The sequence below is a fragment of the Doryrhamphus excisus genome, chromosome 1 (genome assembly GCF_030265055.1).
Source record: "Doryrhamphus excisus isolate RoL2022-K1 chromosome 1, RoL_Dexc_1.0, whole genome shotgun sequence".
NCBI lineage: Eukaryota > Metazoa > Chordata > Actinopteri > Syngnathiformes > Syngnathidae > Doryrhamphus > Doryrhamphus excisus.
Genome location: NC_080466.1, coordinates 3,881,340 through 3,903,586, shown reverse-complemented (window position 1 = coordinate 3,903,586; position 22,247 = coordinate 3,881,340). Strand labels below are relative to the sequence as shown.

General features: G+C 43.3%; 2 protein-coding genes across 9 annotated transcripts in view; both read left to right on the top strand.

Moving 5' to 3' along the window:
• mycbpap (mycbp associated protein) overlaps positions 1–2,115 on the top strand; it is a 49,707-nt gene extending 47,592 nt beyond the window's left edge. For all 6 annotated transcript variants that reach the window (XM_058083974.1, XM_058083983.1, XM_058083965.1 and 3 more), the window contains one exon: positions 1,734–2,115. In XM_058083974.1, coding sequence (XP_057939957.1) covers positions 1,734–1,844 — 111 coding nt within the window. In that variant the 3' untranslated portion in view covers positions 1,845–2,115. The remainder of the gene's footprint in view (positions 1–1,733) is intronic.
• Positions 2,116–3,631: 1,516 nt separating this feature from the next.
• epn3b (epsin 3b) lies at positions 3,632–22,104 on the top strand. 3 transcript variants are annotated; one of them, XM_058083886.1, is made up of 12 exons: positions 3,632–3,833; positions 8,134–8,265; positions 8,363–8,521; positions 10,212–10,295; positions 10,663–11,002; positions 11,187–11,305; positions 13,440–13,526; positions 18,183–18,306; positions 18,392–18,559; positions 18,659–18,754; positions 19,795–20,073; positions 20,147–22,104. In XM_058083886.1, the coding sequence occupies exons 1-12, from the start codon at positions 3,825–3,827 to the stop codon at positions 20,443–20,445; spliced, it is 1,896 nt and encodes a 631-aa protein (XP_057939869.1). In that variant the 5' UTR covers positions 3,632–3,824; the 3' UTR covers positions 20,446–22,104. The 3 variants fall into 3 exon arrangements, with proteins under 3 accessions (XP_057939869.1, XP_057939860.1, XP_057939878.1); XM_058083877.1 differs by having other exon boundaries at positions 18,644–18,754; XM_058083895.1 differs by having other exon boundaries at positions 8,056–8,265; positions 18,644–18,754.
• The last annotated feature ends 143 nt before the right edge of the window (positions 22,105–22,247 follow it).

Genomic DNA, 22,247 nt, shown 5'->3' with positions numbered 1-22,247 from the left:
AGAAACATCTTCATTTTTCACTTTTTTACATCTTTGAAAAAGAAAATGACCCTGTACAACAATACAAAATGTGAGGATCCATTGTGTGTTACATAAAGGTAAGTTAAAAATGTGAATGACATGATATTAAGAATGTTTTTTGAGGAATACCTGGAATATGAAATGATAAAAATTTTTCATTACGTAGAAGGGTTTTAACCCTTAGATGCACGAGTGACTGGACCCTACACTCTTCCATAAGTGGGTCAAAAATGACCCATATTAGAATCAATGCATTTTATGCCAATTTTGCCCTTTAGGTTAGGAATAATCACTTGTATTATATTTCAAACCACACAATAATGATTTCATGTTAGAAACATCTTCATTTTTCACTTTTTTACATCTTTGAAAAAGAAAATGACCCCGTACAACAATATAAAATGTGAGCATCCATTGTGTGTTACATAAAGGTAAGTTAAAAATGTGAATGGCATGATATCAAGAATATGTTTTTTGAGGAATACCTGGAATATGAAATGATAAAAAAAATTTCATTACGTAGATATTTCACGAAAACAACCTGACCGGGTCAATTTTGACCCACTTATGGAAGGTTGGGGTAGTAACACAAAAACAAAAATTTCTTAAAATGTATAAAAGATAAGTTAAAATGTGAATGACATGATATCAAGAATATGTTTTTTGAGGAATACCTGGAATATGAAATGATAAAAAATTTTCATTACGTAGATATTTCACGAAAACAACCTGACCGGGTCAATTTTGACCCACTTATGGAAGGTTGGGGTAGTAACACAAAAACAAACATTTCTTAAAATGTATAAAAGATAAGTTAAAAATGTGAATGGCATGATATCAAAAATATGTTTTTTGAGTTATACCTAGAATGTGAAATGATAAATATTTTTCATTACTAAGATATTTCAAGAAAACAACCTGACCGGGTCATTTTTGACCCACTTTTGCATCTAAGGGTTAAGAACAAGAAAACATTGTCAAAGACCTCGTCTCCTTCAACGTCATTCCCCATTTGGAATTTGCACAAGAGCACCAAACATGAAAAATTCAAAGGTGGAAGAAAGTTTTATTTTCTAGTGAGAGAAAATTTAACCTTGCCGTTTACGATGGCTTTCAATATTAGCAGCATGACAAGGAAAGCCCACCTGAGATGTTTTCCACACAACACGGAGGAACGCCTACTCTTTTTGTCTGCTCTTAGGCATACTGACCTTCATTTGAAATATACAATACATGTCATATATAATCATTATACCTTGTCTTTGTTTATTTTAAGTAATTTTGGTGTCATTTAGAAAATGGCTTGTCTTTCATAAAATATTCAGAAGACAAAGATAAAGGTTTATCAATTTCCTTGGACAGTTCCAAATGTGAAAAATGCAGGTATGTAAGGAGAGACGGTGAGATTGTGGATGTTCAGTGCCTTACTCAAGGGCTCCTCAACAGTACTCAGTAAGCAGAATAGCATCTCTCCAACAACCAATTGCAATTTATGTTTGCCTGCAGTAGGACTCAAGTTCACACCGGTTCTGCAGTCCCAAGTCTCTATGGACTGATCTAATGCTGGCCCAACACATAACGAGCTTTAGATAGCAATCACAAAGTAAAATAGATTACTTAATTTTAACGATTATTATGCATGTGATGAAATCCGGTGTATAATTAAGCTCCATACAGTTTTTAACAATCCTGTATTCTGTCAATCTTGTCAGGAAGAACCTCTGGTGGACGACCAAATGGACAGCCTGTGTGCGTCAACGGATAAGTTCAATGATGAGGATGACCAAGACACCAACTGTGATGACACAGACACAGATGACTGAATGTACCGCACCGGTCGTGACATTAGGTACACCAACTTGGAAAAAAAATCAAGTTAAGAACTATAATAACTTGTTATGGATATCATTACAAAGAGAGCTCAGACCTTGCCTGAACGCCATTGTTCTCCCCCATGTTGTGATTCACACCAAAATAATAATCCTATATTTTTTGGATCATTCTTTGATATTTTGTAGATCCTGTTGAAACTTCATTGTATCTGGGCATTGCTATGATATTTGTGAGCAGGCAAAAGAATTAAAAAAATTCTTAATGGGGCGCCGCACTTTTTGATTTCACTTTTGGGACTACATAAGGGATACGTAGTAGAAATATAAGTGTACTTGAATATGAAGTTATTTCACCATGTAAGATTTGATAGCAAACACAGACCAGAAATGATGATCGATATACAGAATGTTGTGAATATAAGACCCCAAACATGAGAAAAATCTCCTGGCACCCCACCAAGCACGTCATGATTGTCTTAAGGGCAAAAGGTGAATGCAGTGGTTAATTAGGTAACTTCTGCCATCTAGTGGACGAGCATTTAATTGTTCTGCCAGTCACTGGCATAGAAAGATGAACAAAGATATTCATTCATTCATTCATTTTCTACCACTTATCCTCATGAGGGTCCCAGCCTAGCCAGCCAATCACAGGGCACATATAGACAAACAACCATTCACACTCACATTCATACCTATGGACAATTTGGAGTCGCCTATTAACCTAGCATGTTTTTGGAATGTGGGAGGAAAAAATACCCGGAGAAAATCCACACAGAGATGGCCGAGGGTGGAATTGAACTCAGGTCTCCTAGCTCTGAGGCCTGCGCGCTAACCACTCGGTCACCGTGCAGCCATTTCACCATTTACCGCTTATCCTCACGAGGGTCGTGGGGGTGCTGGAGCCTATCCCAGCTGTCTTTGGAGCAATAGGCGGGGTACACCTTGGACTGGTCGCCAGCCAATCACAGGGCACATATAGACAAACAACCATTCACACTCACATTCATACCTATGGACAATTTGGAGTCGCCAATTAACCTAGCATGTTTTTGAAATGTGGGAGGAAACCGTTTTCATTTTCTACCGCTTATCCTCACGAAGAGTCGCGGGGGTGCTGGAGTCTATCCCATCTGTCTTCGGGTGAGAGGCGGGGTACACCAGCCAATCACAGGGCACATATAATCAAACAACCATTCACACTCACATTCATACCTATGGACAATTTGGAGCCGCCAATTAACCTGGAATGTGGCAGGAAACCGGAGTACCCAGAGAAAACCCACTCATGCACGGGTTCAATTCCCGAGGGTGGAATTGAACCCTGGTCTCCTAGCTGTGAGGTCTGCGCGCTAACCACTCGACCACCATGCCGCCCGGAGTAATTTATATTCTTACATATTTTTTGTTGTATTTGGGATTTTGCTCAAAGTCAGTTGGGATAGGCTCCAGCATACCTGAGTGACCGTATTAAGGATTAAGCGGCATAGAAACATGGATGGACTTCACGCAGGGCAAAAGGGCAGGTTCTTCGAGCACCACTAGGGGTCTCTGTCACGGTACAAAACCCTTGTTGAATTTACCTCATCACACATCGTCATGATTATGTTTAATAATAATAATACAACTCTTGTCTCCCCGGCGTGGTGGATCCTGACTCATTCATTCCACGCAACGCGTCACTACCGCTGACACCGCAAAATAGACGCCCCCCCTTCGCACTCCCTTTTTTTTTTTACGCGCGCGCGTTGGCGTGTCTCGGCGAGTGAGGTATGGAGAGATAGAAGCCAGTGGGTGTGCTTAAGAACGTCCTATGCGGATTCCTCGCAGCACAGGCGGGATCGGATCACTACGATACTGTTGTTGCTTCTTGTAGGTCTGCGTGATATCATCTGTGGTGTGGATCACTGGACTCATACGGCAGGAGGACATCATCCTTAAAGGAGGAGAAGCAGTGCGACAAGGAGATGAGCAATGGGAAAGGTAACCGGAGTTTCATGATGTCATTGTTTTGAATGTATAAATAGGTTAAATCTACTGTATGTATACAATACACATGACCTACGCTGCATGAGGGGGCGTGTGTGTGTATGTGATGTGGAGGTGGTGGGTGGGTGGGTGGGCGGATGGCTGGACCCGGCCATGTTCAAGCATGATGTACTTTGTGACGTTCAGCGTGGTGACGTATGACCACATCAGTCTGTGGACTATACATCACACTGGGTCACGGTGAACAGGTTTGTAAGGTCAAATCTGCTTGATAATCATATTATAACAATGTATTTTGGTTATGTTGATCTGTGTTCAAATAATGTGTTCATTGAGTTAACTTACTAATTTGGGTCTTGAACCCGATGAAAAAGCGTGATATGAAGTACAGATGTAGCTGCGTGTGAGTGCAGCCCGTGGTCAAAGGGCGCAGTGTATGTAAAGATGTTTACTTTAATGATTTGACGTCGTTGTCATGTCATTGACCCGTGGAAAGATGATCCCAGCCTAGGGGTCACCTTGGTAATCAGCCTTGTCTCCTACTGCACACTACTGAGACCACTAAGGGCGTACCGTACCGTACTGTGCGTGGGCCCATGTCACACATGGAACTTTTGCCTGTGATCTGTACCCATGCAAGCACTGCACCTCCTTTTGGATCAATTGAACAGCACAACTCCATCCACAGACATACACATGCGCAATGTGTTCCAATGATTGATGCATTCGCTTCTTGCAATTTCGTAATGATAATGGACACAATCATAATAGAAATACACTGACGCAAAATATTCCAAAAGTCAAACCGTACTCGTTAACTCGATGTGTCACTTAATGAATGCAAGCCAATTTGATGACAGTTGCCACCATGCACCAAAAAAAAACACTCAAAATAAGATTGGAAATAATTCATAGTGGTTAGCGCGCAGACCTCACAGCTAGGAGACTAGGGTTCAATTCCACACTCGGGAATTGAACCCGTGCATGAGTGGGTTTTCTCCGGGTACTCCGGTTTCCTCCCACATTCCAAAAAACATGCTAGGTTAATTGGCGACTCCAAATTGTCCATAGGTATGAATGTGAGTGTGAATGGTTGTTTGTCTATATGTGCCCTGTGATTGGCTGGCCACCAGTGTGTACCCCGCCTCACGCCCGGAGACAGCTGGGATAGGCTCCAGCACTCCCCGCCACCCTTGTGAGGATAAGCGGTAGAAAATGAATGAATGGCGGCACGGTGGTCTAGTGTTTAGCGCGCAGACCTCACAGCTAGGAGACCAGGGTTCAATTCCACCCTCGGCCATTTCTGTGTGGAGTTTGCATGTTCTCCCCGTGCATGAGTGGGTTTTCTCCGGGTATTCCGGTTTCCTCCCACATTCCAAAAACATGCTAGGTTAATTGGTGACTCCAAATTGTCCATAGGTATGAATGTGAGTGTGAATGGTTGTTTGTCTATATGTGCCCTGTGATTGGCTGGCGACCAGTCCAGGGTGTACCACGCCTCTTGCCCAAAGACAGTTGGGATAGGCTCCAGCACCCCTGCGACCCTCGTGAGGAAAAAGAGGTAGAAAATGAATGAATGAATGAATAAGGAAAATTGCAGGGCGGCATGGTGGATGAGTGGTTAGCGCGCAGACCTCACAGCTAGGACACCAGGGTTCAATTCCACCCTCTCTGTGTGGAGTTTGCATGTTCTCCCCATGCATGAGTGGGTGTTATCCGGGTACTCCGGTTTCCTCCCACATTCCAAAAACATGCTAGGTTAATTGGCGACTCCAAATTGTCCATAGGTATGAATGTGAGTGTGAATGGTTGTTTGCCTATATGTGCCCTGTGATTGGCTGGCGACCGGTCCAGGGTGTACCTCTTGCCCCAAAGACAGCTGGGATAGGCTCCAGCACTCCCCGCGACCCTCTTGAGCGGTAGAAAATGAATGAATGAATGAAAATTGCAGTCCAAGTGATAGGACAACCACACTAGCAATAGCATAGAATGCTAAGTATGAGTGGCGGCCAAGGAGAGTGAGGGAGAATCACCCGTGAGTGTGTGGATGCCCTCAGTCACATCCTGTCAGCTTTGTCCATACATTTATTTATTCCTTTGAGGCAAGCCACTGTGACAGTCTTGGTTCGGTTGAGGAGGTTAAATAGGAGGAGTTTTCCCGTGGGAGTCCTTCATGATCAGATCCCATGTGTTCTCCCTGAAATAATTTAGTGGGAAAAATGCGTTGTGTGTTGACCTCAAAAAAGCTAAGCTATGAAGAAGCTTCATCAGACACCTGAGTGCCATGTGATTCTGACCTACTTCTTCCTGAGTGTGCACCAAATGCGAGCCACCATTCAGCCACGACGCTCCCTCATTTTAGCAGCCATTAGAGAAATGTAAACCTCCAGTGTTCCACACCGCCGGCTTGGAGTGTTGGATAAAAATATGACATTATAATCTACCTTTATATATTCACTTCAGCTTTTCAATTTATATAGATTATATACAACTCTGATTTTCTTTCACAGTCCAATAACATGTCAAACTTGAGTGATGGGCTAATGGCGACTAATTGGCCATAGATGTGAATGTGAGTGAGAATGCTCATTTGTTGATATGTGGCATGTGACTTACTGCTGGGTATCGAACTCCTGCTAACCTGCAGCCCTGACGAAGATATTAGAAAGTTACGTATTTATGAAATTATATTTCACTTTGAAGCTTTGTAACATCAGACATGAAAAAGGTGCAATTGTCGTGTTTGCTACTTGGTTTCAGTGGCGTGGTGCATTCACTGACTTATGTGTTATGTGTTTACATGCATTTAGAAATATTTTCGACTATAATTGTGAAACTATTAAAATGTGTTTTGTGTTCACATATTTGGCAGATTCATTTTTAATGTGAAAAAAATATTTTGGTTAGTGTCCGTTTTGGTTAGAGTCAGACCTTCAGGACGAATTAATGCTTCTAAAGAAGGTTGCACTGTAGTTGTTTGCTTTGGCCTAATTGAGGCCAACTGTTTCATTGTTTTGGGCCCCATGGAAATAATAATTGCACCTTCCCTGGCTGGCAGCTGTGGTCACCACATCTGTAGAATCAACTGACTCATAATAAGCTATTTTTATACTATAATTTAGTTAGATACATGTTTTGGTATAATACCAATTCATGGGAAAAAAATTATTTTTGGTGCATAATAACAAATTAATGGGGAGGGGCTAGTATTGAACACGCACCCTCTGCTGTTTATGACCCTTTAAACCAGGGGTCTCAAACTTGCGGCCCGCGGGCCAAATGCGGCCCGCGAGATGCTAGTTTGAGGCCCCCCACCTTGATACCAAAGTTTAATGTTGAAATGACAGCTTAAAGCTGTGTGCACACCGGACATAATTAACATGATTTTGCCCCGCCCATACTGTTACCCTACTCTGTTACCCCGCCCTGTTTTGCTTCGGATTAGCAATGAAGCTAAAGGCTTATGACGCTGGGTACAAATAAACGCAGGAAATGATTTGGAATAAAAACGGAAAATACACGTCAAGATAAAGCATCTCATCAAACATGTTGTTAAAATTACGACGCCGCTCCCAGATGGAACTGAGTACGATGCTAACTTGCGAATTGGGTCAAATTATTACGTTTCATTAATGTATGTGGTTTCTTACGTTTTTCTCATTTGCTGTTTTATTATTATTTTACTTATTTATTACTTATTGATTGATTTATTGTCTTTATTCTTAATTTGTTTATTTTTTTTTTATCTTTTTTGTGTATAGAAAAATAAAAATTAAGATATTTGAGAACAGTGGAATGTTTTATCAGATATTTTGGTGTGGAAAACCGGAACCAAAGTACTGAAAAAGTGTCGGGTATAGCAGAAGCAAAAGCATTGAAGATATTTTTTTTTAATTGATTTTTTTTCCAGTTTTTAATAAATGCGTTTTGGGTTTTTTTTTTGAAAACCTGATGCAGCCCGCCTTCACCCAGAACCTAGCTCCGGTGGCCCCCAGGTAAATTGAGTTTGAGACCCCTGCTTTAAACGGTATATACCTAAACATTGTACTGTATCCTGTATCTTGCCTTGTATCTCGGTGCTCGACTCCAATGCGCATTTACCGAGAATGCGCCCCCTTGCACAAAACTAATATCTGTTTGATTTCCTACAACATGTACAGTTGAAAACAGGTAAATATAAATATGTCCTCTTCTGGCTTTCATTTCTTTCTAACAGGAGTCTCTAAGAGACGAGGAGCATTCTTTGCCCTAGTTGCATCTGCTCCTCTTCTTCAGTCCATGTTCTCCTTTTCAGCTTCACCTGTTGAAGGCCTGCTCTTCACTTTCTGTCACGCTGAGTCCCCCATCACCTGTCACCATGACAACCTCAGCCCTGCGCAGGCAGGTGAAGAACATAGTGCACAACTATTCCGAAGCAGAGATTAAGGTACCGTTCCTCAGCCGTGATGCCTTCACGGGTCGGTGAATGTTACTTCTGAGAGCAATGAGTGGAAGTCATTGTTCTTTTTGCTGTTGGTCCGCAGGTCCGGGAGGCAACCTCAAACGATCCATGGGGGCCGTCGTCGTCGCTCATGTCAGAAATAGCTGACTTGACCTTCAATGTTGTGGCTTTTGCTGAGGTCATGGGAATGGTATGGAAGCGCCTCAGTGACAGCGGCAAGAACTGGAGGCACGTGTACAAGGTGAAAGATTTACATTTACCTGCCTGTTGTCAAATGTATATGTTAGCTACCTTATTTTCTGTCTTCCCTCTGCTTGTTCACCGCCATTTCTCTACTGCTACACCCCCCATCTTATGACTTATTTAACCTTCTTCACTGACAATACTCCCTGCTTGCTGTTCCAGTCAAAGGCCTCTCTGAAGCCAATTTCTGAATCAGTCCCTGAAATATATGTGACAGAATATTTGTTTATTCAGGACAGCACAGTTGAACATGTCGTTAGCACGTCGGCCGCACAACCAGCTGCTTCTGGGTTTTTATTATCTGAATGCATCTGGGTTGTTTCCCAACCCAACGCTGGTTAAATATTGGACCAACCTCGCGTTGGGTTATTTTAACCAGTAACAGTGCTTCACGAACTTACATTTTAACAACTTTATGAAGCTTTATATAATACAGTAAACCTCGGATATATCGGAAATTCGCTCACAACGGACAGATAAAGAAAGAACCAATTTTTCTGTAATGCATTTCCAATAAAAATTCATTGCATATATCGGATTTTTTATAACGGATTTCGCCTATTTCGGACAAAATCTCCAGTTCCGTTCCAATGCATTTCCATTCAATTTCCCTGGCATATATCGGATGGCCGCATCGTTATGCTAATCTTGTTGATGTCACTGGCTATTGTCTTTCTCCTGGCTCCAGATTTAGGACAAATATAAAAGTGAGTGACGTCAATAATACTAGCACAGCAGTGAATGAGATCTTAACCTCACTATTGGAAATAACGTAGGCCTGACGGGCGTAACAGGGCCTAGCTTAATTAACAATTTGTTATGCTCAGAGTCCAATAAAGTTAAATTCTCATTACCTTACGTCTCTTTTCATTGCCCAGTCCAGGTACATTGGAAACATAGTCAAGGAAGTGCCTTTTTATAACGGATAAAATCCGATTTACGCATATACCGGATATAAATCCGATATATGCGTAAAACAGACATTTTCCGGTATACACATATAATGGATTTCGCTTATATCGGACAAAACCAGTGGGAACAATTGAATCCGATATGTCCGAGGTTTACTGTAATATAAAGTCAATTCTACGGTAAAACAATAGTGGGCATGTAACAAACCTTGCTCCGTGCTGAAATTCGTCTCCTCAGATGAAATGTGCGGTCCGAATGAAGTAAATTTGTGGGCGGTGCTTTGTTGCACATGTCAAAAAATTCTACCCAACGCTTTGGGTTGTCCAAAATAACCCAGCACAATATAATGGAAATCACAACCCAGCAGCAAATAACTTAGCACCCAACAGAGATAACCCAGCGAATTGGGTTCTCGGAATACCCAATTCAATAAAAATAACCCAATTAAATGACCCAACAGGCTCAACCCAGCGGTTGGGTAAAAAAAAAATAACCCAGCATTTTTAGTGTGGAGTTTGTATTTTTCCCCCCATGCTTGCATGGCTTTACTTCAGGAACTCTGATTTCTCCCACAGTCCCAAAACAAACATATTAGGTTAATTACTGACTCCAAATTGTCTTTGGGTTTGAGTGTGAATCCGTTATTGTTGATAGGAGCACAGTGCAGCAAATTGAATTTCCCTTCAGGAATGAAATGGATTAGAATAATAAATTAGAAAATAAACATCAAATAGCGATAATGAAACTAAAGAGTTGCGCTTATCACTTGACTTCAGGCACTGACTCTGTTGGACTACCTGCTGAAGACGGGATCGGAGAGGGTGGCTCAACAGTGTCGGGAAAACGCCTTTACTATTCAGGTACTGTGGAACTTCTAAGCAGAGCCCATTAGGCAATATACTGTAGGCAGATGCTAATAAAAACAATTCACCTTCAATATAGGGACAATTTTGGGCTTATTTATTTGAAGTTTAAACCACTTATGGAAATAATGGAAATTAAATCTGTTCTAGGCTCAAACTGACACAATCATAAAAACTTGTATTACCTGTAGAAACAAATGTTTTAAGTATATTTAAGTGTAAAAATAAGTTTTCACCACTACTGTTAGGAAAATGTGACATTAAAAGAAAAGGCACATTACAAAGGCAAAATGAGAACTCACAGATTTTAGTCAAGAGTTAGCATACACAAATAATCCACATCGGTGTCTTTTTCCGCCTTCAGACGCTTCGTGATTTCCAGTATGTCGACCGCGATGGCAGAGACCAAGGGGCTAATGTTCGAGAAAAAGCCCGCCAACTGGTTTGTCTTCTTCGGGATGAAGAGCGTCTTCGCCAAGAGAGGAGTCAAGCACTGAAAACCAAGGAGCGAATGGCTGGAGGAGGGAGTGGAGGAGGAGGAGGAGCAGCAGGTGAAGGAGGAGGAGGAGGAGGAGGAGGAGGCGGGATGTATGGAGGAATACCACCATCCTACCACCCAGGCAGACGAACAAGCCAGCCCAGCATGGCTGTGCTGTACGGGGAAGAGTTCAGTCGCTCCAGAGGTTCTCCATCCTCTTTTAATTGTGAGTTTTGAGTCTTTGGATATGGTTCTACTGTTGTGTTCTCCTTCAACAAACCTTCAAGTCAACTTAACATTTTTCGTCTTTGATTCATGCCTCCGAGCTGCTGCTATTGCACACGTGTCTATGCAGGAACCTCACATACAAAATCATCATCATCATCCGTCCTCATTGTCGTCCTCAGCAGCCTCATCCTCATCTCCTCAAGGTGCCTCTGACCTGGAGCAGGCTCGACCACAAACAAGCGGGGAAGAGGAGCTCCAACTCCAGCTGGCCTTAGCCATGAGCAGGGAGGAGAGTCAAAAGGTACACACACACTCACTCACACACCTCGATAATCAATACAAGTGGTGCGTTCAATATGGCGTTTTATTTGTCATCACCCAACACACACACACAATGCACCGGACCCTTATGCTTGCCCCCGTAGGTGGTGGGTCTACGTGTGGCTTCTTCGGGCTGGGCCCGGCCGGGCTCCACGGGTGAAGGCCCGGTATCCCACATCCGACTCAATACCTCCAAATCAGAGGCCATGGTTCTCTGTCGGAAAAGGGTGGAGTGCTCCCTACGGGTTGGGAATGAGGTCCTGCCCCAAGTGGAGGAGTTTAAGTATCTCGGGGTCTTGTTCACGAGTGAGGGAAAGTGGGAGCGTGAGGTCGAAAAACGGATCGGTGCAGCCTCGGCAGTAATTCGGTCGCTGTACCGGACCGTCGTAGTGAAAAGAGAGTTGAGCCGGAGGGCAAAGCTCTCAATTTACCGGTTTATCGATTTATGTTCCCACCCTCACCTATGGTCATGAGCTTTGGGTCATGACCCAAAGAATGAGATCGCGGATACAGGCGGCTGAAATGAGTTTCCTCCGTAGGGTAGCTGGACTCACCCTAAGACAGGGGTGGGCAAACTTTTTGACTCGCGGGCCGCATTGATTTAACAAAATTGCCGGGGGGGGGTGGTATATAGTATTTTACACGTAACAGTCAATTTTTACACCTATATTTTTACACATATTTTACATGTAAAAGTGTCATGCAATCTGCTATATGTGAACTTTGAAATCATTTATTTGATGTGAAGTGTATTAGAAATTAAATGTATTATTATTATTGTTATTATTATTATTATATTAGAATTACTATTGTTATTATTATTAGTTATAGTAATGTTATTATCATTATATTATATAATATAATATATTATAATTATTATTTATATTATATAATATATTATTATATATTATTATTAATAATAACAATTATATTGTTTATTATTATTTTTAGTAACAATAATATTATTACTATTATTATATTAATATTATTAACAATATTAATATAATAATAGTAATATTATTATTAACAACAACATTATTATTGTTATTATTCATTCATTCATTCATTTTCTACCGCTTTTTCCTCACGAGGGTCGCGGGGGGTGCTGGAGCCTATCCCAGCTGTCTTCGGGCGAGAGGCGGGGTACACCCTGGACTGGTCGCCAGCCAATCACAGGGCACATATAGACAAACAACCATTCACACTCACATTCATACCTATGGACAATTTGGAGTCGCTAATTAACCTAGCATGTTTTTGGAATGTGGGAGGAAACCGGAGTACCCGGAGAAAACCCACGCATGCACGGGGAGAACATGCAAACTCCACACAGAGATGGCCGAGGGCGGGGACCGAACCCTGGTCTCCTAGCTGTGAGGTCTGCGCACTAACCACCAGATTGTTATTATTATTATTATTTTTACTATTGTGCTTGTGTTCCTTTTTCCAGGAGCATTTTGTAAACAACAGACCACATCAAATAACGAAATTGATAAAGCAGCTACCTCAACCATCAAAAAGTTGGCCCAAGCCACAATGCCAGGTTGTATGTTGAGTTTAAATAAAATACTTTGGAAAGAACAGGCGGGCCATATTGAAACACTTGGCGGGCCGGATGTGGCCCCCGGGCCGTAGTTTGCCCACCCCTGCCCTAAGAGATAGGGAGAGGGGCTCAGAGTAGAGCCGCTTCTCCTTCACATCGAGAGGAGTCAGTTGAGGTGGCTCGGGCATCTAGTCCGGATGCCTCCCGGACGCCTCCCTGGTGAGGTGTTCCGGGCATGCCCAGCCGGGAAAAGGGCCCGGGGCAGACCTAGGACACGCTGGAGGGATTATGTCTCACAGCTGGCACTGGGAACGCCTTGGTGTCCTCCCGGTTGAAGTGGAGGAGGTGGCCGGGGACCGGGAAGTCTGGGCTTCCTTACTAAGACTGCTGCCCCCGCTACCCGGACCCGGATAAGCGAAGGAAAAAATGGATGGATGGATGTAACTGAGGCCGCTTAGAGTGGCTGTTCTAGTATCAGGAAAAAAATGAGTGAGGTTCAAGAACATTTCACATCAAATGTTTTCCTAACTGCTGTTGTGATGTTGATGATGTCACTATGCTACCCCTGCAGGAGCAGCGCTGTCGCCAAGGAGACGAGTCTCTCTTACAGAAGGTCCTGGATGAGAGCAGGAGAGCGAGCCAGTCAGGGACGCAGGAGGTGAGTATGAAAACATTTGTGTGGGCGTATGCAATATGAGCATGTGTGTGCACTTTCTGCGATATTCACTGCGGGCCTGTGTGGTCGAGGAGGATATGAGGCAAAAAGACAAGGATCAGCATTATGAGGGCGGTTGGAGACAGAAAACGGAGAGGGGTGCCTGCTGAATGATAACAAGTTTGTCGTTTTTAACCTTGAGCTCGACATGACACTTCACTCCTTCTCTGCCTGCACAGCAGCCACACATTGATGTGCATATTGGTTTACATACATCCTTTTGTCGTTCACCTGGTAGAAATATCGTGAATTTCATATTGTATGCAATGTTTTGGAGCACTGTAGTTTTTGTATTTGAATGAACTGGCAGTGATTGATGTTCAAGTGTCAGTAAGAATCCATTCCAACATCAGATAAAGCAGTGTTTTTCAACCTTTTTTGAGCCACGGCACGTTTTTTTACATTGGAAAACATCACTAAGTCAATAGGAGGAACGAGCTAGGTCAGGGGTGGGCAAACTACGGCCCGGGGGCCACATCCGGCCCGCTAAGTGTTTCAATACGGCCCGCCCGTTCTTTCCAAAGTATTATCAATTTCGTTATTTGATGTGGTCTGTTGTTTACAAAGTGCTCCTGAAAAAAGGCTGCACGGCGGTCGAGTGGTTAATGCGCAGACCTCACAGCTAGGAGACCGGGGTTCAATTCCACCCTCGGCCATCTCTGTGTGGAGTTTGCATGTTCTCCGCGTGCATGCGTGGGTTTTCTCCGGATTTCCTCCCACATTCCAAAAACATGCTAGGTTAATTTGCGACTCCAAATTGTCCATAGGTATGAATGTGAGTGTGAATGGTTGTTTGTCTATATGTGCCCTGTGATTGGCTGGCCACCAGTCCAGGGTGTACCCCGCCTCTCGCCCAAAGACAGCTGGGATAGACTCCAACACCTCTGCAAGGAAAAGCGGTAGAAAATGAATGAATAATAATTATAATAAATGTATTTATAAATTTATAAATACATGTATTTAATTTATTTAAATTTATATATATAGTCTGGCCCCCCCCATCAATTTTTTTAAATCAATGCGGCCCGCGAGTCAAAAACTTTGCCCACCCCTGAGCTAGGTGTTGCCACACGGACCGATATTACATTGCTCTGCCAGTCTTTACACCACGGACACTCCACAGTAGCCATGTTTACATGAGGAGTTTTTCTCTTTCCCAATGACTTTTCCGGAAACAATGGTATACATGGAAAGGAATATTCCAATCTCTTGTCTACATGCGTCGCTATAATCAACCAGAATAGTCAATGGGGCATGCCCAGTAAAACGTAAACACCAACATCACGTGATACCGACTTCCCCGAGTTGTTCTTTCACTTGTTGGAATAATTCCGTATTGCCAGTTTTTCGTTTGTCCAGTCTTGAAATTTAGTTTGAATCAAAAACAAACTTTCCGTATCAGTCCAGTGCCGATTGCTGGCCTCCATTTTGAAAACTGAAGAACGTCTGGAGCTGCGTGTTACGTCATATCTGAGCATGCGATATGATCAATTTAACTTCAAATTCAAGCTTGCTAATATTTTATAATTCAACTGGGTACATGTTTTATATAGATATATATTTTCTTTTGACTTATGGACTTATGAATGGCGTATAGAAGGGTTTAGATTCTGTTCCACAGATGGCGCTAATGCACACGAAAGCTGCTTGCCAACCGCCAATAAAGTACAGAAGAAGAAGAACGAACCCTGACAACTTTCAACTTTTTTTTCGGCTACAAGATACCTCAATCGGATTGGGGAAAGGAATATTCCACCCCTGTTAATCCGATTATATATTCATTCGGATTGGCACTATTCTTTCGGAATGAGGCGTATACAAAGGTTACATTCTTTCCGTTTGAGCAAATAAACCAAATGCAATTGGAATATTTGGGTCCACGTATACGTGGATATTGACATAATATTTGTAAATGATGATTAATAAATGTTAATTATAAAAAGTGATATTGGATAATTCCTCACGGCACACCTGACAATTTCTCAAGGCACACTAGTGTGCCCGCGGCACAGTGGTTGAAAATCACTGAGATAAAGAACGCTTGAATCAGTGCTGTTATGGAACGCCCACACAGAGATGGGATACTGTTGCCACATGCCTAAAAACTAAAAATGGTACATTCCTGTTGTAATCATAAATTTAAAACCTGCTTCTGCAGTAGAAATGGCAGCTCAACTGCAGCACCTTCCTATTTTGCTAATGAAGTGAGCAAAGAATGCATTACTCCTTTTTGTCTCCCAGCACTGCAATTTGCTGCAAACATCATTACACTGCAGAACCTCTTCTCACAAGGAGAGCTCAATTTTCTGTGCTAACAATCAATTGCTATATGGCTCCCAGCAATCGTCACTTCACTGTGCTCAGCTGTGTCCTTACTGCAGATTCATGTGTTTTCATTTTGCTGCTCCACTGCAGAAAGGTTCGTTTTAATAGCAGGGCTGCTGATGCCAGTTAGTACCAGATGGTACAGAGGAAGCGAAGTCCGATTTAAATGACTTCCATCGAAAGCTTGGCTGGAAATCCAGCAATGCAGACTGTCAAACAATGCAAATTGATGAAACATTTTCATAAAGATAACTAGAAAGGTACTCAGTAGAGACTCTACTCACCAAGGTGGAACGATTTTGGATCATTAACAAGGATTCCAGCTTCAATACAATGATTTAATAGTTAGAATGAAAATATATTGTTATAGCGCATTTTGGTTTTTATATTATATGGAATGGGCAGGCCCCATAGCGAGGAGACCCGGGTTCAATTCCACCCTCGGCCATCTCTGTGTGGAGTTTGCATGTTCTCCCCGTGCATGCGTGGGTTTTCTCCGGTTTCCTCCCACATTCCAAAAACATGCTAGGTTAATTGGCCACTCCAAATTGTCCATAGGTATGAATGTGAGTGTGAATGGTTGTTTGTCTATATGTGCCCTGTGATTGGCTGGCGACCAGTTCAGGGTGTACCCCGCCTCTCGCCCAAAGACAGCTGGGATAGGCTCCAGCACTCCCCGCGACCCTTGTGAGGATAAGCGGTAGAAAATGAATGAATGCACGGCGGCACGGTGGTCGAGTGGTTAGCGAAAGACCTCACAGCTAGGAGACCAGGGTTCAATTCCACCCTCGGCCATCTCAGTGTGGAGTTTGCATGTTCTCCCTGTGCACGCGTGGGTTTTCTCCGGGTATTCCGGTTTCCTCCCACATTCCAAAAACATGCTAGGTTAATTGGCGACTCCAAATTGTCCATAGGTATGAATGTGAGTGTGAATGGTTGTTTGTCTATATGTGCCCTGTGATTGGCTGGCGACCAGTCCAGGGTGTACCCCGCCTCTCGCCCAAAGACAGCTGGGATAGGCTCCAGCACTCCCCGCGACCCTTGTGAGGATAAGCGGTAGAAAATGAATGAATGCACGGCGGCACGGTGGTCGAGTGGTTAGCGAAAGACCTCACAGCTAGGAGACCAGGGTTCAATTCCACCCTCGGCCATCTCAGTGTGGAGTTTGCATGTTCTCCCTGTGCACGCGTGGGTTTTCTCCGGGTATTCCGGTTTCCTCCCACATTCCAAAAACATGCTAGGTTAATTGGCGACTCCAAATTGTCCATAGGTATGAATGTGAGTGTGAATGGTTGTTTGTCTATATGTGCCCTGTGATTGGCTGGCGACCAGTCCAGGGTGTACCCCGCCTCTCGCCCAAAGACAGCTGGGATAGGCTCCAGCACTCCCCGCGACCCTTGTGAGGATAAGCGGTAGAAAATGAATGAATGCACGGCGGCACGGTGGTCGAGTGGTTAGCGAAAGACCTCACAGCTAGGAGACCAGGGTTCAATTCCACCCTCGGCCATCTCAGTGTGGAGTTTGCATGTTCTCCCTGTGCACGCGTGGGTTTTCTCCGGGTATTCCGGTTTCCTCCCACATTCCAAAAACATGCTAGGTTAATTGGTGACTCCAAATTGTCCATAGGTATGAATGTGAGTGTGAATGGTTGTTTGTCTATATGTGCCCTGTGATTGGCTGGCCACCAGTGTGTACCAGGGTGTACCCCGCCTCGCGCCCAGAGACAGCTGGGATAGGCTCCAGCACTCCCCGCGACCCTTGTGAGGATAAGCGGTAGAAAATTAATGAATGCACGGCGGCACGGTGGTCTAGTGGTTAGCACTGAGACCTCACAGCTAGGAGACCAGGGTTCAATTCCACCCTCGGCCATCTCTGTGTGGAGTTTGCATGTTCTCCCTGTGCACGCGTGGGTTTTCTCCGGGTATTCCGGTTTCCTCCCACATTCCAAAAACATGCTAGGTTAATTGGCGACTCCAAATTGTCCATAGGTATGAATGTGAGTGTGAATGGTTGTTTGTCTATATGTGCCCTGTGATTGGCTGGAAACCATTCCAGGTTGTACCCCGCCTCTCGCCCGAAGACAGCTGGGATAGGCTCCAGCACCCGCCGCGACCCTCGTGAGGAAAAGCGGTTGAAAATGAATGAATGAATGAAAATGAATGAATGAATGAATATTATATGGAACACTGTAAAAGTATAATATTAACAATTGATTGCTGGTACATAACCTGCAAAGAATCAAGACATTGTTGACTGTTTACTGCTTCTATATAGTCGACCATGTTGGACCTGGTGGACTTATTTGGCGCATCATCTGAGAGACCACCTCCACCCGGTGACCCGTGGAACTCTGCCCAGCCTTCCTGTAACATCACCTCTGACCCCTGGGATTCTGTAGGTGAGTATGTCATCATGTCGTCACAAACAAAAACCAAGAGGGTCAAGTGGTTTGCACAACAAAAAATGGTTATCCATCTGCACAGCAACCAACTCCAGCACTCCTGTGGTTGGTAGCCCCTGGACAGCCCCGCCTCCTCCCGCCAATGCGACCAATCCTTGGGCTCCATGTGCCAACTCACACGGAGAGCTTTGGGAGGCGGCGCCCATTCACAGCCCCGCCAATCACATATGGGATGTAAGACCTGAGCGAGGTATCCTCCAAAATTCCTTACTTAATTAACTTTGTATTTATTCTAAAATAAAAATAAACTTTGTTCTATTGTTTTATTAATGAGACACGTCTCATGCAGGAGGTGATGGAACAGATGCAGTCAGTGAACACGAAGAAGAGAAGCTTCAACAGGACGTTCCTCAGATGTCTTCTCCTCAGTCTGCTAGTCCAACAGGTGTATGATCATAACAAGCTGCATTGTTTTGTTATGTCTCACACTCCTATTTTATTATAATGAATGAATTAACAATAATGTTATTTTAAAATGCCTTCTATAATTAGTATATAGTGGATCCTTGGTGGGGCGGCACAGCGGTCTAGTGGTTTAGACCTCACAGCTAGGAGACCGGGGTTCAATTCCACCCTCGGCCATGTGGAGTGTGCATGTTCTCCCCGTGCATGCGTGGGTTTTCTCCGGGTACTCCGGTTTCCTCCCACATTCCAAAAACATGCTAGGTTAATTGGCCACTCCAAATTGTCCATAGGTATGAATGTGAGTGTGAATGGTTGTTTGTCTATACGTGCCCTGTGATTGGCTGGCCACCAGTCCAGGGTGTACCCTGCCTCACGCCCGAAGACAGCTGGGATAGGCTCCAGCAACCCCCGAGACCCTCGTGAGGAAAAGCGGTAGAAAATGAATGAATGGCGGCACGGCGGACTACTGGTTAGCGCGCAGACCTCACAGCTAGGAAACCCGGGTTCAATTCCACCCTCGGCCATCTCTGTGTGGAGTTTGCATGTTCTCCCCGTGCATGCGTGGGTTTTCTCCGGGTACTCCGGTTTCCTCCCACATTCCAAAAACATGCTAGGTTAATTAGCGACTCCAAATTGTCCATAGGTATGAATGTGAGTGTGAATGGTTGTTTGTCTATATGTGCCCTGTGATTGGCTGGCAACCAGTCCAGGGTGTACCCCGCCTCTCGCCCAAAGACAGCTGGGATGAATGAATGAATGAATGAATGGATCCCTGGTCTCATTTTTTTCTCCAAAAATAGTTGTTGTTTTTTTTAAAGACATCTCATCTAAGTCGGTAATAATGAATTCGTACGTGATAAGACAGAACAACTGAAGTCTTGGTCCAATATGGCCTGCAGACAAAAAATTATGTAAAAATAACACCAAAAAATGCACTGAACTTGAATGAAGGGTAAAAATGAGATATTTGAATTTATGAAATTGATCTTATATTGCTATTCCACAATGACTCTCCTGCAGATTCTGATCTACGTGGGTCAGCAGATGTGTTTTCTGGAGCTGATCCAAGCACAGATCCATTTAGGAACGAATCTCTGGTGAAACCCCCCAAAAATGGACGTGACTCAGCCAGTCCGGAAATGTTTGATCTGTCTCGGCTTGCACCCCCCGTTAGTGCTACACGTGTGTGTCGAACCCCCGAGGCCTTCCTCGGACCTACTGGGGCCTCACTGGTCAATTTGGATGTCCTGATACCTGCAACACCTCCAAGCAAGAAGCAGAACAACCCCTTCCTCTCAGGTAGCAGCTATTCCGGAATATATTCACTGTTATTTCTATGTGGTTTTCTAACTCGTTAGTGGTCTCTCCACAGGTCTGAGCGCTCCATCTCCCACAAACCCTTTCCACTGTGACCAGCCTCGCCTCACCCTCAACCAAATGCGTCCATCCTCTACATCTCCTCTGCCCCCCCACATGATATCCTACAGTCCGTCGCTTCCGCTCCCTCTCCCTCACAGGGGCGCCGACCTTCCCTCATCCCTCACGCAACCTCCAGCCGGACTCATGGACCTCCCTTCCAACCTCCCCCAACCTCTGCTCCCTCTTTCACCCAGGCCGGTGGCCCGTACTCAATCCCAAGCACAGACACACAGCCACAACCCCTTCCTCTGAGACTCTTTTCATGTCGATTGTGGACTAACCGGCCTGAGGATCTTATTCTTTGTGCACACGTGAAATGGGTCAAAAGTGGACTGGATGTACTTGTGTCTATGAAAAGACATATCAGCTGCTATATGTAACCTGAACTCTTGAACAAATGCACACACACGCTGATCCATCACAACATTAAATGCACACTTAGCTTAATATAAGGATACAACACAGCAATAAATACCCTCGTTAGGATCTGTTCTGATGGATTCATACACTGTCAATCAGGTCAGGGTGCTCCTAATATATTGTCACTGAAATACATATATGACAAAATATTAGGAGCAATGTGTAGTTTGAATTAATTCCAAATCCTGATGAAAGGGACATTTATTGGCCGTGTTGTCTGTGTGTAGCTAACAATAGTCACACTGCGAAAATCCAGAGCAAGGTTAAATATTTACTTTGAAGGAGTTCAGCAGGTATTTTTGTTCTCCTTATTAGACCAATTTGCGTATCTTAAAGGTCCCTTATTATGTGAAATTGATTTTTTTAATGATGTTATAATAGTAATATGTGTCCCGAGAGCTGTTTATGACCACCAAAGGTAGAGAAAAAAAACAGGCTTTGCTACATATCTTAAAAATATATTCATTTTATGTTTTATTTTTGCTAGCATTGCCGTGCTAGTGTTGCCAAGCCCCCCCACACACACACGCACAGTTTTTGTATACAATCTAAATGCGAGTTTCAGTGTATATGTAAAAAGTGGTTGAAATTCAAGGCTCAGAAATTCAAGATTAATGGACTAACACAGCTCAATAGTAGTAAAGCTCCAGTAGAGCTTACTAAAAATAAATTGTCTAAATTCCAATTTTCCAAAATTCTCATCAACACACTTACGTATATGGAGATATCACCTTTGAGACTAATTTAAAAGTGTTGAAAAATACTATAATATGGGACCTTTAAGTAATATGTACAATTTTTTTTTTTATTTCAGTTTTTGCAGTACACAAATGCTGTACACTTTCTCAACAAAAAAACTTCAAACTCCCTGAGTACCATCTGACATCATTTATTTTGATGATTACAGAACAGTCATACTTTCAGCTATCTGCCGTTGTATCATTGCTGCTTGCACCGACAAAAGAATGAATGCATCTCTCCCTGATGGACAACCCACTTGCTCCAACACCCCTATTTAAATCTCTTTAGCTTAATTAAATTATATGTACTAGGGGCCCAAAAACAAAATTGCTTCCATCACTATTAACGTATACTGTCACTTATATACATATCTCTCAATATTCTGTATTGCCTTATACATAATTAGATTTACCTGTTAATACTGGACAAAACCAGCCAGATCCCACAAAGTGATCACTGACTGTATCTAAATGGACCTGTGTGCATGCCTCACATTTTGTTGATGTGGTTAGGGTTGGATCTCAGGCCCCACTCATCTGTGGAAGGGACAGTTAGGTCAAGCGGAGATGTAGGGAAATCATGTCAAGCTGTTGTTTAAGTGTAATATATTTGACCATCAATGCACTGAACCTGGATGTGAATGTGAAAAGCCTGCTTTAAAGTCACTCACACAGGCTTAATACATCTGTATTTATTGCAGTCATATATATATATATGACATTATGAAGTAATATGCCAATAAATTAATAATGTTTGGATTATAAACATTCATTCATTCATTCATTTTCTACCGCTTTTCCTCACAAGGGTCACGGGGGTGCTGGAGCGAGAGGCGGGGTACACCCTGGACTGGTCGCCAGCCAATCACAGGGCACATATAGACAAACAACCAT

Coding starts and splice junctions, on each gene's coding strand:
- epn3b (XM_058083877.1), top strand. Junction 11,003..11,186: donor TTCTCCATCCTCTTTTAATT/GTGAGTTTTGAG, acceptor CGTCCTCAGCAG/CCTCATCCTCATCTCCTCAA. Junction 18,307..18,391: donor TGACCCCTGGGATTCTGTAG/GTGAGTATGTCA, acceptor CCATCTGCACAG/CAACCAACTCCAGCACTCCT.